The sequence below is a fragment of the Oryzias melastigma genome, linkage group LG4, assembly GCF_002922805.2.
Source record: "Oryzias melastigma strain HK-1 linkage group LG4, ASM292280v2, whole genome shotgun sequence".
Taxonomy (NCBI): domain Eukaryota; kingdom Metazoa; phylum Chordata; class Actinopteri; order Beloniformes; family Adrianichthyidae; genus Oryzias; species Oryzias melastigma.
In genome coordinates, this window is record NC_050515.1 from 2,564,916 (window position 1) to 2,579,367 (window position 14,452).

At 41.2% G+C, this 14,452-nt stretch overlaps 1 protein-coding gene across 6 annotated transcripts in view; it reads right to left on the reverse strand.

Annotated features, from left to right (window-relative positions):
• Positions 1 to 14,452, reverse strand: part of tle2b (TLE family member 2, transcriptional corepressor b) — a 154,269-nt gene that overhangs the window by 20,841 nt on the left and 118,976 nt on the right. For 4 of the 6 annotated variants that reach the window (XM_024278858.2, XM_024278859.2, XM_024278862.2 and 1 more), the window contains 7 exons: positions 13,713 to 13,729; positions 8,800 to 8,940; positions 7,746 to 7,799; positions 1,632 to 1,799; positions 1,418 to 1,559; positions 1,114 to 1,283; positions 394 to 470 (listed from right to left, as the gene is read on the reverse strand). In XM_024278858.2, the coding sequence (XP_024134626.1) occupies positions 394 to 470; positions 1,114 to 1,283; positions 1,418 to 1,559; positions 1,632 to 1,799; positions 7,746 to 7,799; positions 8,800 to 8,940; positions 13,713 to 13,729 (769 nt within the window). The remainder of the gene's footprint in view (positions 1 to 393; positions 471 to 1,113; positions 1,284 to 1,417; positions 1,560 to 1,631; positions 1,800 to 7,745; positions 7,800 to 8,799; positions 8,941 to 13,712; positions 13,730 to 14,452) is intronic. The other 2 variants (XM_024278860.2, XM_024278863.2) reach the window with 2 other exon arrangements.

Consider the following 14,452-nt stretch of genomic DNA (forward strand, 5'->3'; position numbering starts at 1 on the left):
AGCTTTCAGCTTCAGCATTTTCAGTAACTGCTCTGGTAACTTTAGCGGCCACATTTAGCTTACATCATTCAAACTTCTATTATTGCAGGTAATGCTTTATATCTAGTTTAAACTGCACTAAGCCTAAAGTTTTCCTGATTCTCCATATCAGGTTTTAAGGTCCTTCTTTCATGTTTTACAGATAGTAGATGAGAAATCAACGACTAATTGCTTAAAATTGAATCATAAAACAACGAGATTTGCAATCTTTGATTTTCTTCATTTGCATTTTCCCTCCTCTTTTCTGGAATTTTAATAAATCAGAGGCCTTTAGGGTTATCAAAATATCTCCAGATAGTCTTACAGGTTTCACAGGTGTGAGAACAGAGATGAAGAAAAGCCACAAACACTCACGGTTTGCCACCAGAGGATCCGGGAAGAGAGGAGGACAGCCCTGGAGCCCTCAGGTGGGATCTGGTGTCATACGCCACCTGGTGGAGAGAGAAAGCAAACAAGGAAGAAGGGGAAACATTAGAGTCAACCAGAGCTACTGCTTCACTCTCAAAGTGTAAAAGATCAATTCAGTTTGATTAAAATATTCATTCTGTCCTGGACTGAAGGACCAGATTGTTTCCACAAATCTTCTTTCTTTCTGCACCTTTAAGTGAAAGCTTTGCCCCCCCACCATAAATTAAAAAAACTTTGCTCCTAGTCCCTGGTGAAACCATCAAAAACAAGAGTAGGGCTGAAATCTCTAATGGAGCTAAATATATATCTATATATTTTAAAATCCATCAACAAAACCAAAACACAGGTGTCAGGGACACCCAAAGGAAGTTTTGAAATTATTATGGGATGGCCACACGACCAACCATGTTGTGGTAAAGTGTGAAATTTGGCGATTCACTCATTTTCCCACAATATGAAAGTGATCTTCATAGAAATCCCCACAGGTTAACACTACAAACTTTTAACCTCGAGAAGAGGCCGCCATCTTGAATTTTCAAAAAAATTCCCCCTCAGTACCTCCTACAAATTTAAACTCCTCCTCCTCCTGGGGATTGTGATACTCCTCGTACATAAAGTATAAGTAGTTATAAATATGACATCATTTTGACCCTGAGGGTGGCTCACCATCGGGCTGCGGGAGTACGCCCCGGCTGCGGCGCTGATTTGGGGCGAGAGGGTCAGGGCCCCCCCGAATCCTCCGGGGCTGGCCAGCTCCCCGTTCAGTCCTGCATGGGACACCACGCCAAAATGAGCCGGGTATGAACCGGGGGGCACAGACATGGGGCTGCGGAGAGCTGGGGAGGCAGGGAAAGAGGAGGGAGCGCTTGAAGGGCGGGAGTCAGGACGGTGGGGGGGGTAGCTTAAAGTACACAGCGGCTAACACGGGGGGCAGAAATCCCCCCTCTCCATGAACCGCTTCCTGCCTCACCCAGGGGGTCGGCGCTGCTCGCTGCTTTGCTGACCAAGCGAAGGCAGGAGGTGCTGGGACCGGGGGCCCCCGGGGTGACGGCTTCACGGTGGGACGGGGACGGCGTGCCGGATTTAGACAGCGGAGACTGCGACTTGTCCATCTGTCAACCAAACATCAAAGAAACGTCATGACGTGACCCTGAACACACCTGAGGAGGGACTCCCCTCCTTACCTGTGCAGACTCCTTGGCCTTCCCTGGGGTGGGACTCCGGGGGTTCGGGGTGGAGGGAGCCTCCCCCGTGCTGGAGGAGCCCGGGGGCTCCTTCCTCAGGGTGGGGGCCCGGTCCAAACCATTCCCGTGAGGTGAGTGAGGAGGACTTCCAGCAGGAGAATTTGGCTCCTAAAGGGACGAAAACATGGATTTTAACGATTAACTTTGATTGATTTGGTTTATTTTAAGGAATTTGACCAAATAAAATAAAAGAATACAGATATTAAATTGATTATATATATTACATTTATTAAAAAAAAATAAAGTAGCACCGGTATTTATTTAATAAAGATATTTAATTGTTGAAACGATCAACACTCGTGCCGCTTTTCTCCTTCAAAATCTACCGGAATTATGATGATCATGTTAATAATTCCATGGTTACACTATGTTACAAATTTTGTGTTTAAAAGGTAAAAAAATATTTAATTCTCATAATAATAATTAGACATATTTGCACACAAATACATTAAATATAATAGTTTATAAGTAGTTTGATAAAGTGCTTCGAAGCCCTATATACTGATTTTTGGGACAGTTTAAAACCAAAATTGTAAATTTTTCTGACTTTTTTAAGTTTGTTTTTATATTATTATAGTTGAATTTAATAAAGAAAGATCCTAGTTAAAAAACAGCAACTGATGTTTCACAAAATTATATTTATTTAGCTAAAACTAAGCAAAATATATTAAAAAACATGCAAATCTTTCTAATTTTTTTCATAATTTCCTCATGCATATTGAAGAAAAAGTTGCAAACTTGTATTTAGATTCATTTTTTATATTTTTTGGGGGTATAAAATAATCTAATTTGTCTTCTGGAGTCGCCCATCAGTCCGACAAATCAACATTAGCTTTTCCTCTCAGAGCCTGATCAAAGCCAAGACTTTAATAGTTTTATCAGGTGTTAAATAGATGAACAATGAATTAAAACTTCCTTCCTCCACAGGTTCAGTGTGTAAATAAAGTTAAAACTAATCTGCACTGAACTGCGATTTCATTAGAACTCCGTATCCATACAGAGACAGAACCACTTAGGCGTCAGTTTGTGTGCTAATGAGGACAAACAGATGCTGAAATCAGTCGGAGGAGAACGCTCTGCACCTCACAGCAGGCGGCCAATCATGTTCCAGACCCAGTTTGAGAAGAAGTTACAGTTTTAAGACTCAAACACCTGAAATTCAAACTCATCAGAAGTCAGACAGAGTCATACAAAACCACCAGACACAACAGAGAAAACTGCTTATCTGACAAGAAAAAACTTAACCCTCTTCTTTCTTATAACCTGGGCTAGTGGGAGCATATAGAATAGAAGTGGCCCCAGGATGGAGCCTTGGGGAGCTCCACATGTAATTTCTGTTGCTGATTTACACAAAATACTTTCTGTTTTCCAAGTATGTAAGACTCGTCTAGTTTTCCAGCTGTTTGAGTAATATAACATGGTCATCAAATGCATCACTGATATAATGCTGCCACAAACGATTATTTAATAGTCTGAATAGCTGAATTTGGCCGCTGAAGATGCTAGTGCTGATAGCTGACGTTGATATTGATAGCTAAAAATTCTGAAGTCGACAGCTGAAATCGTTGAAGCTAATAGCTGAAAACGCTGAAGCTGATAGCCAGCCAACATATTATTCAAATGCTAAATTAGCCTAAAAAATGAAAAAAAAGCCCAAGTTATGAATGCAACTGAAATATAAGCTAAACTCTAAAATAGCCTAAAAAACAAAAAAGCCTAAGTTAGCCATGACAAGTAGAATTGTACAAAAATATTAGCTAAATTCCAAAACAGCCAAAAAAACCTAAATTACCCAAAACAGCTAGTAGGCCTATGCAGCTGAAGTATTAGCTAAACTCCAGAATAGCCTAAAAAGTTAAAAAAAAAAAAAAAAAAAATTCCTAAATTAGCCAACATAGCTACCATAAAGGCAACATATTAGCTAAACTCCAAATTGGCCAAATAAAAAAACGAAAAAAATCCTAAATTAGCCAAAATACCTAGCATGTAGCTGAACTATTAGCTAAACTCCAACATAGCCTAAAAAAAAACTTTATAAATGCCAAAATAGTCCAAAAAGCTAGCAGAATGCATCATAACTTTCAACTTTACTAAACTCTGAGCCCATATAATATAAAGTAATAACTAATCGACTATTAAATGAGTTGTCGACTATTTTAAGTCGATTAGTCGACTGATCTTGTTAGCCCTACACTGATATATAATAACACAAGCACTAACATATTTTTACTGTGTATATTCAATCGTATTTCATTAGTCAATCCGATCAGATCGTCCTGCGGCGTTCTGAAGTCTGACTGGAAGACATCATAGCTAGGGTTAGGTTGAAAATCGATTTGAATCGATTTAAGCTTAATAGATTAATAGTCGATTTAGAAAAGATATAAATCAATTTAGCACATAAAGCTAACTTAGCTTTACGAACGTTAGCTTGATGCTAACCTTCAATAGAATTTCCCATAGGACGGCTATTGCTAACGCTTGGTTAACCAAAAAAATACATTGCTGACTAAATTAACATTTTGTTCTACTAACAGGCGGAAAATTTCAAAACTCTTCTAAGGAAATAATTTTTAAAGTACCTATTTGTGGTCTAAAAGTTCGTTTTATCCCCTCATACTGTTGTCTTCTTCTTGAAGTAAGTGCACTTCTAGAGCGTGATCGCCACCTACTGGCCAAAAATCCGAATCGATTCAGGCTCTTGTGAATTGAATCAAATGGTTTCTGTAAATTATAGCAGATACTCGGCCCTAATCATCCATGTTGTTTCTTTTTAAGAACGCTTTGAACCGACAGAAAACAGCTTTTTCAATTGTCGTACATAAATTAAAGAAAAAGAAGTTAGTCCAGTTGGTGGATCACCTCATCTTAAACCACACATTAATCACTAAATCTCTTCATTGCACTTTTGCTCGTTGGGGATCTGGTCACTTTAAGGCGTTGGGATTGAGCACGAAGGCGTTTCTCCCACAGCATAAACTCCAAAGTGTTGTGTGATTATTAGAGGGACTGAGAGCGTGGGGAATATAAGATGCTGGTGCAGCACCGTGTGGACCTGGAGATAGCACTGCTGTTACGGATGCTGTCATTACTGCCGCCGCCGTGGGGCCGGCGCCGCCTCCCGGAGCAGAGTGCTGGAGTAAGCACTTCTCTCTGGGTCACTGATACATGCACACACACGTGCACGGCCTGCTGCTTTTGACTCAAAGTAATAATTAGAGCGACATGTGAGGTCATTTTAAACATCTAAACTGTTATATCTCTGGATGAGAGCAAACAGAGTGTAATACTCGGATCAAAGACGTTATTTTCAGGGTTTTGTATTTGGTCAGGTTTAGTGGCAGATTGGACAGTAAATCCACAGATTTTAACTGGTTTCCTCTTCATTTCTTATATTTAAGTTCCCTTTTCATAAGCAGCTCAAGAACGTTGTTTTCTCTCTCATGATAAAGAACATCCTGGAGAGTAAAAAAAGTGTAAAGAAAACATCTTAGGGTGTCCTTCAAAGACAAAACTCTCACAAAAAGATCCTTTAGATCCAAATGACTTTTGCAGGTCGACTTTTTCCTGCAGATGCAACAACATTTCCTGACTTGGGGACGAGGTTAGCTAAAGCAATTATTGCAGATTTTTGAGGTGAATTACTCTGACAGATAAATATTATTAGTAATTTTTTCCGCTTTAATAATAATTATTTTACTCATTCCAATCAAAATTTAAAGTACAGTTAAAGCAAATAAATTAAAGCCGAGTTGCATTTGAAAAAGTCTTTTCCAAAATGGCTGCTTTTTTGTTGGTTTAAGTCCTTAGCAACCATTTGATTTTTTGGTCGTTTGAGGGTTACGAAGAGATCGATGTACTTTTTTAGAAGAATCATCGAAAGTAAACTTTTGGTTTCCTTAGCAACTGAGGTTTTTAGCGAACCACGCCCACATTCCTAATAAGTTCATATTGTATGTCATATCATTCTGTTCAGGTTGAGCTAACAATTCGTGTATTAACTTTAATTTTGTGTTGGGGTCAAAATTTACTCATATTCTAGTGTGAAAATTGCTCAATTTTGACCTGAACGCACCACAAGCTAACATTGTTAAAAATCGACCATTTCTGATTTTGTTTTTCCAAGGAGATTCCCAATGAGGCTGGAAGTTAGAAGGCACTAGATCAAAATCCCAGGCAGGAATTTAAATTTGTACAAGGTGATTTATGTATTTATTTTTCTCAAATTCAAGATGGCGGCCTATTCCTAGCGTTGTGGTTTTATCTCAAGCTGGTGGCAAAACTTCATGAAGATCTCTCAATAAAATGGGAAAAATGCCACATTTCATACTTTACCAAATCCGTATGTCCTGTGGCCATCCCATAATATCTTTAAAACTTTCTTTGGACATCCCGACACGACACTTTTGGTTTGGCTTTTGTAGAATTTTATTTAAGAGCTTTTAGCCCCATTCACTTTTGGACGTTTTTCCAGCTGTGATGTCATCATTTTTTGGGGGGCGGGGTCATCCCCATGTCCAACATTCCTTTTCACCAGGTACTACTAAATATTGGTGAGTTTCTGATGTGGTTGGGCTCAATTTTTCACTCAAAGGTGCAGAAAGAAATTAGAATTATGGACTCCTGGAGGACAGAATAATAAAAATAACATGTTTGTATGTCAGGATGAGACTACTATACCAGAAAAAAAAAACAATAATTTCCTTACATTTACATTTATTTTTTTCTTTAATTTTGTACAGATTCCTTTCCTGGAATCCAAAAACACACAGAGCTTCATTAAAGTCATCAGAGAGCACAGCTTGAAATGTTTTAAGAGCTGAAATATTCTCTGGTTTTGCATATATTGAATGAAGCAAAGTGAAGAAATCTAATGAGAGGAAGAGGAGGAGGAGGAAGAGGAGGAGGTGGGGGGGCGGTGGGACAGTTAAAGGAGAAACAGAGTCTGCAGAGAGACGGAGGAACAGAGGAAGAGTGTGGGAGGACAACATCTCTGCAGAGGAGCTAAACGAGAGGAGACGTGTAAAGTGTTGGTGAACGCGTGTGTGGTGTGGTGGGGGGGGGGGGGGGAGCGTGAAAAAACACGCAGGAAACCCGACAGCAGCAGCTGATAATGAGCTTCCTCCAGGGTTCCTTCGTTTTTAAAGGAAACTGCTGCAGAGGGGAGCTGAACAAGACGCTCACCAGCTGACTTGGTCCCGCCTCACGTGCACACACACATGCACACACACATGCACGCCGCAGCAGAATTTGTGCAAACAAAAACTTTGTTCCATTTATTAAACATGTTCATCAATAATGGGAAGATTTGTGTTCAAGATGTGAAGTTTTTGGTTTGTGGAGATGTTCACAAGTCGATTTTACAAGTCCAAGTCGGAAATCTTGAGTTGCAGTTTTAAGATAAGACTCGAGATTTACACTTTAAATATGTTTTATTGTAAAAAAGGGTCATTAAATGACTGTAATAGTTGGAAACACGGTTGATTCTATCCGACCCTCCTGATAATTTTTTTATACGATGTTATCTTGCGCTTATTTCTAACTTATATAACTTTTACAAAATACATATTTATGGAGAGTAAAATAATAAAAGTTCTTTAAGGTTTAAGTTGATTTATTCTGGAATAATATTCCTGTCTTTTTATTGTTAAAAAATTACAGTTTTAAAGTTTAATAATTGACGTTCTGCTAGATTTTTGGACTATTTTGGCATTTACTAAGATTTTCAGGCGATTTTCCTGTTAAGTAAAGAACTAGTGGGGCTTTTCGATGATGTTTTTTATGGTTTATTTAATGATCTTTCCGCCAGTTTTCTTCGCACAAACATACTGTCACTATGTATCTCTGTAAATGTTAATGCTTCAAAGCTAATTTAGATTTAATAGTGTATTTACGCAGATCAATATGACCAACTTTAGGATTCTGTTATTTTTTTGCACTCTGAAGGGAACAAATCTGCATTTATTCCTGAATAAAGGATTTGTCAAGGAGGTAAAAATGATTCACAGATGAAGATAACTGAATGTCAGATTAGAAACCCGGCTGAGAATTCACCTCGTTGGAGACGTCCACCACGAGATTGTCTTCACTTTTGTCGCCGTCGCTGTCCTGTGGTGCAAAGAAACAAGCAGAAGATGAGATTCCTGCAAACATAGTTGAGTCAAGAGACAGCGGCTGCACCTGGGAACGCATTGATAAAGACATGCAGAGCTGCACATGCAGATCCATGTATCCATGTCACAGTCACTTCCTCCCACTGTCCTCTAAACACGCCGCACGCCCTCGCCAGCGCCGTCTCCATCCCTGCCTGCAGCGCTCTGCTTTTCTCCATGACACATTGTTAGCTCTTTGGCCGGCCATCTATCTCCTTCCCCTCGTTTTGTTCGAGGTGAAAATCTGGCACTTTGTCACCATGGCAACCGGGCTTTGATGTAATCGTGGCCCAATATCGCCAGCTAATTTCTCGCCGGCGCCAGAACAGGACAATACCTCGAACCTGGAACCGAAACATGAAAACGGTCGAGCAAAAAGATGCAGAAGAAGAAAAGATGCCAGATAGCAGACCAAACGCCGCTCTCACCGCCGCCGTGTGACCTACACTGTCATCATCAATGTCGCTCACACGGTTTCATCAGATCTGTTTTTTAAAGCTCTCAGACTGACAGCATCCATCATAACTTTGTGTTTCTACACATCAAAGTAAATCTTTCATTTTAAAACATGAGCATTGACTGTATCTGAGGACTGGAGCGAGTATGACAGTTAACGCCACATCCCTACCACTTGAAAGCGGGCTGCACCAAATCTGTTAAATGTTTTGAATGTAGGCTCCACCTACTTTTATTGAGGCATCTGATTGGTCAGTTTATAACTTCATCTACAGAAAAGAGGATTTTCAAAAATTGTTATTTCGACCAATAGAATGACAGTTTTAGATGTTTGTTTCTCTGTAGAAGTCTGTGGGATTTTGGCTTCTTGGAGCCACTTCCTGTTTTGAACACAGGGGGAGGAGCCACTGCAGTTGTCATATAAAGCTATGAAAGTGACCCTCTGACACATAAAAGTCAACCCATGTACTATAAATGCTCTGAATCTGAGACATTCTTACGTAGGCGTGAGGAGGCAGGACGTCCTTGTCCTCACAGCGCCTCCTCTTGGCCTCGGCTCCACCTTGAGAGGAGGAGAATCCGGCTGACGGACCCTGACGCTCCTCCGTGGGCTGGCTGTCTGTTGATGAAACTGACTTACTCTGCAGACAAACAGAGACACAACAAAGAGATGAATAAACCTCATTTTCCCCGGTGGGTCGACAGGAACTCGAACGCCCCGCTCTGGCGGGAGCAGGCCACGTCAGCACGCCGACAAACAGGCCAACCTACAAGCTAATTAGTGCTGTGCCCTCAATACAGCAGCCGTCCTGTAAAATATGACTCTCATTATGAGGTAATAAAGCCGCGCAGGCATATTTACAATGCAGCCCGCTCTGTGGTTCAGAGCTAAAGAAAACCAATCAAAGCATTTTGCTGTTTTTGTGTGGGGGTCGGAGCGAGAGCGGGAGGCGGGTGAGGGCCACTTGTCATTCCCCGTCCTCCTCCAGAGAGAACACAGTTTAGTGGGTCGAGCAGCCCGGAGGAACTAATGGAGGAGCGCAGAGAAAAGAGGAGGAAGCGCACAATAAACCTTCAGAGCAACAACAAACTCCTCATCTCTTTCATTCTCCTCCTCACATCTGCTGCTGCCCCCCCACCCCCATTTATAATGCTGAATGAATGGAGCTCTGCTGCTGAATAACATACGTCTTTATGCTGCCGTTCCTCTCTCACAGATACTTCAGAAACCTGAATGAGAGCAACACAAACTCCAGCGTTCAATGGAAACATTTTCTCTGTGGTTTATCTCAGGGGCTGAACCACCGAGGCTTTTATTGTGAAGGTGAGACACAGAAATCCTTTCGGTGTCACCAAATAAAACAAAGACTTTAATTATTCAAAATGAGTGTCTACAAACCTTTATCTAATAAACCACAACAAAACTCTGACGATTGTAAAATAAACAAAAAAGTTAGTGAAGTCTGTTTAAAGTCTGATCAAAATCAGGTTTTTGAGGCAATAAATTGAAGCTTAAAATTGTATTTCTGGAGGTTTCTTGATAAAATTGATGTAAATCAGGAACAGACAATACAAGCATGTTTTTATCAAGGGGGAGGAGTGAGGGGGTGGGATCTCTGCACCAACAGTCCCGCCCACAACTCAGAGGTGAATTTCTAATGGACTACTGTCGCTCTACAGAAACTATGTCCTACAACACAGTTTCTCCAGGTATTCCTTATTCATTATTCAGAATTATGTTAATAAGTTTTAGTTTTGGTATTCAGCTAGCTTTTTGGACTATTTTGGCATTTACTAAGCATTTAGCTAATATTTACACGCTAGCTGTTTTGGCTAATCTAAGTTTTCTATTATTATTATTATTTTTTCATATTTTAGGCTAATTTAGCATTTAGCTAATATTTTAGCTGGCTAACAGCTTCAGAATCCTTCAGTTTACAGAATTCACTCTAGCATCATTGAAGGTAATGTATATATCTAGTTCATAATTATGTTAAAGTTACAGTTTTAAGAATTACGTTTTAGATCTTCAATAAATGTTTATCCTGTTCACCCCGCGGCCTAAGGTGTGTTTTGGATTTTGACCCCTTGTGAGTTTCAGTTTGACACCCCTGTCCTAGAAAATTCCAAAGATTTTGTGATTTTTATCTAAAAATGGCGTCACCATAATTTTAAAAAAAAACAAACAAACACTAGGAACACTTTAAATCAATCAATAATTGAGTGGAGGTGGATTTGAACTACAAACAATCACATTGATGCTGTTGATCTTGAAGAGGCATTTTAAAATCCCACTCCAACTAGATTTTTTTCTATTGTAAAAGCATTTCCACTGGGCCTTTAAAGGTAACCAGATCCTAAATTCAGTTTTTTGTCTGTTTACCTCTATAAATGGGCTTTAAAAGTGCTGTCTGTTGGTCATTTCCAATTTTTGACAAATTAAAACAAACTTGTTTAATACTAAAAAAAAAAATGTATGTGTGCTGCCCCCTAAAGGTTGAATTGAGGTATTACAGTTTAATTTCATGATTGGTCAAACCATTTAAGTCCCACGTCATGATCTGCAGCTCCAGTAATGATAACAGTCCTGTTCCAAAGCCCCGCCCCTCTGACTGGATTTTCACATTTGGGCTGTGGGTGGAGTCAGCCTCCAGCTTCCCTGTTTGGTTATCCTTTTATGTCAGGATTCAGAGCTCTGTTTCCCCCTCTGGTCACTGACGGGAGCCACCTCCTGAGTTCTAACACCACATTTCCAACAGTTCCCGGATGCCGCTCACCTGACTCACCTGACAATCCCCTTGTCACAAACGGGCAGACGGCCGGATTCTGTGCAGCAGGTTAGCTATTCACCCCAGGAGAACAGGAGTGAAACACAGCTAAAAGTCCACAAAGCTAAATCCGAGTCAGGCAGGAAGAGGTCAAAAACGAGCATGAGGGCATCAGAGAACAACCAGAGAGGTCAGGGTCCAGGTGGGGGTCGGGGCAGGCGGCAGACAAAGCAGAAGATCAGGTCAGGATGAAAGTGATGCAGGCAGAGCGGCACAAACAAGAGGGAGTGATTGCGGATGAAAACCAGATGTGGGGCTTCTCGGAGTGACAGCAGGGGCTGATGGGAAGTGTAGAGTGGAACCCAGGAAGTGTTAGAACTCAGGTGACGGATCCTGCTGATGGCCAGAGGGGGAGACAGAGGACCGATTCATGACACACCCAGAGGAAACGTGAGCAGCGCACTGAAGCTCAGTTAGTGCGAAGTCTTGTTTGTGCCACTCTGTCGGCATTACGAAGCGTTTCTATCCAGACCCGATCTTCTGTTTTCTGATTACCTGCCACCTGGACGCTGAAAACTCTACTGTCTTCTCTGATGCCCTCACGCCAGTGGCGGGCCGTCAGGGCCTGCAAGGCCTTCTCTGCTGGCCTAAAAATATCTGAATCACAGACTGATATTAATTATTATTTATTTCCGTGAATACGTATTCTATAATTCCAAATGCTCTGTCTTCGTCCTTTCATTGCTGTCTCCCTGGTTGCGCTGCTTCCAGACGTGTATTTTCCTATTTAAGCATTAACCAATCACATTGCAGCACCATTTGTTGCTAGGGTCAAAGAAATCTGCCCGGAGGCCTTCACAATCAGTTCTGCGGGCCCTGTAGCATAAAATAATTGTCGACCAAACTGTTGCTTCAACCAATCAGATCTGGAGTAGGCGAAATCAACGCCAGCTAGCAGGCGTACGGAAACGTCATCATTTTCACGAGCCTTGATTGGACAGCTCGCAGCTCGCTCTGGTTCTGCGTTATGTGACGGACACAGGTGCCGAGGAGCGGCGTGTCAGGTTTGAAGATTTTGCTAGTGGAAAGCGTCTCATCGTCTGATTTTTGGTGGAAAATGAATGTCTGGGTAAAGTTGTGGCACAGTTTTGTCTGGCACGGGTAAAGGAGTTCCGTGACTCCATTGAGCGGGAGTGAAGCTGAAATCTACGAGGCTCCTGAACGCACCACGGGCACGTGCAGCGCAAAATCCTCACGCTCACTACCGACAATATTATTTTCCAGACACAGACCAGATTTCAAAATCACAAAAACTGATGTTTGTCTCCCTCCTGGACCACAAGAGGCTTCAGGAATACCAGAACATTTTCCAGCTTATCACAGCCACGGAACACTTTCTATCTGTGAAACGCACGGATTCTGCACGACAGAGTGATTGAAATCTTCTTGAGGATAGAAAGGATGGATTTTGTGTTTAAATAATCTGGATTTTTGGTGAGTAAAATTTTGCTATCTCCCTACATAATATTGAAATTTTATCAGGTTATTTTTTATGCTTTTGGTGTGTGTGTGGCAGCTGTACCTGCAGTAGAAGTTTTATTGCCATAAAATAGTTAATGAGGGTTGGGTTGATTCAGATGGAGCACTACTGAAGGCCTAGGTGTGAAATGCACGGCCCGCCACTGCCTCACGCTCATGATTGACCTCTGCCTGTCTGACTCTGATTTAGCTTTGTGGAGTTTTAGCTGTGCTTGATCCCTGTCTTTATAAACCTGCTGCAAGTGGAACCAACTGTCTGTCACATAATTATGATAATGCACTTTTATCAAAAAAAGACTGTTTTTTTTCAGCCATATTTTGTTAGAAATTCACTTCATGAGTTGTTAGCATGGAAGTTAGCTGCGCTAATTTCCCATCAGCACACAGTTTACACTCTCTCCCGTTAGCTTGTAGCACCTCACAAGCCCAAGCTAACATTAGCATAGCAAAAAAATAAATAAAATGGTGAGTGAGATGACAGCTCAGACGAGGGAAACAAAGACGTTAATGGATCTATTTGTCTGAAAGCGGAAGCTTCAGAATCGTAGCGGAGACTTTGGCCGTGACAGTCGCTGCGTCACAAACCTGAGCTTTTTCAAACATCCGGTTTTCATCTGCTCCCGATCATGAGGATTTAAAACAGAAATACTCAGAAATGCAGTTTTAATCTTAAACATTTTTTCCTCCATTATGAGAAAAATGCTACACTTCGAAAAACATCAAAAACTTGATTTTCACTGGAGTGGCTCTTAATGTTGAAGTATTTCCAACAAAAGTATTAAGGTTTTAATCCACTTCCTTGTAACCTCGTCACGCCTGCAATGTAGCATTAAATCCAGGACTCAACTTTATTTAGCATCACCTGAACAGAAAAACACTTAAGAAAACTGTTTATATAATTGGAAACAACGTCAGGCATGACGGGGTTAATCCTCTGGATTTTCAGAACAAAGATGTTTGTTTGCTTTGTTCATCCCTGCGGCAGATGAGCCGCTTCTGTTCAGTTGTTTCTAGTTTTTGGAGAAAATTCCAAAGTTCTTCAGGTTGCTAAAAAGATGCACACAGTGGACAAACCAGAACGAGTTCTTTGTTCACAGACTACTTACCCTGCTGGGCGCTCCTTCTGGGATGAGGCAGGAGAGAGACAAAAAGAGGAGAAGAGAGAAGGTTTGACATCAGTCCAGATCGTGATAACAGCAGGCGAGTCAGGCAGGTTTAAGCTGAACTATGACTGATCCTCTAATGAAGACACAGGCGGGATATTGTGGCTGATTCCAGTCAGCTCTGGCCTCCCAGATCTCCAACCACACAGTCGGATGCTGTTCGCTCACATGCAGGAGCAGGGACCCGGGACGGCGATGTGAAACACACTCCCTTTCTGTGTCGCTTTTCCTGAACCACTTTGTTCACGAGAGACTGTGTTGAAACGGCACATTTACTGGAGGTGAGTGGAAGTTCATGGAGAAGTGACTTCTGCTCTTTACCACAGTTTCATTCATGTTGGAGCTGCGGATGCTCATTTAAATAAAGCTCAAGTAATAATGAAAAATCAAAGTTTGCTAAAGAAGTTCACATTTTATTCCAACCTTCCTAAAAACTTATTTAAATTTGATGAAAAAAACCAAAATTCCTGGCCTTCCAGAATGAAATTTATGCCACGGATTGTGTTTTCAGTGAGTGTCCAGACTGATGCTGCTGCTGCATCTGGATTTGAACTGATTAAAAGTTCATCTTAGACCAGCGGTCTGCAACCTTTAACACTAAAAGAGCCATTTAGTCTAATTTCTTACAGGCCAGAACCCACCGAGAGCTACAAAGTCCCATTTTATCGTTTAAAAATTCACAA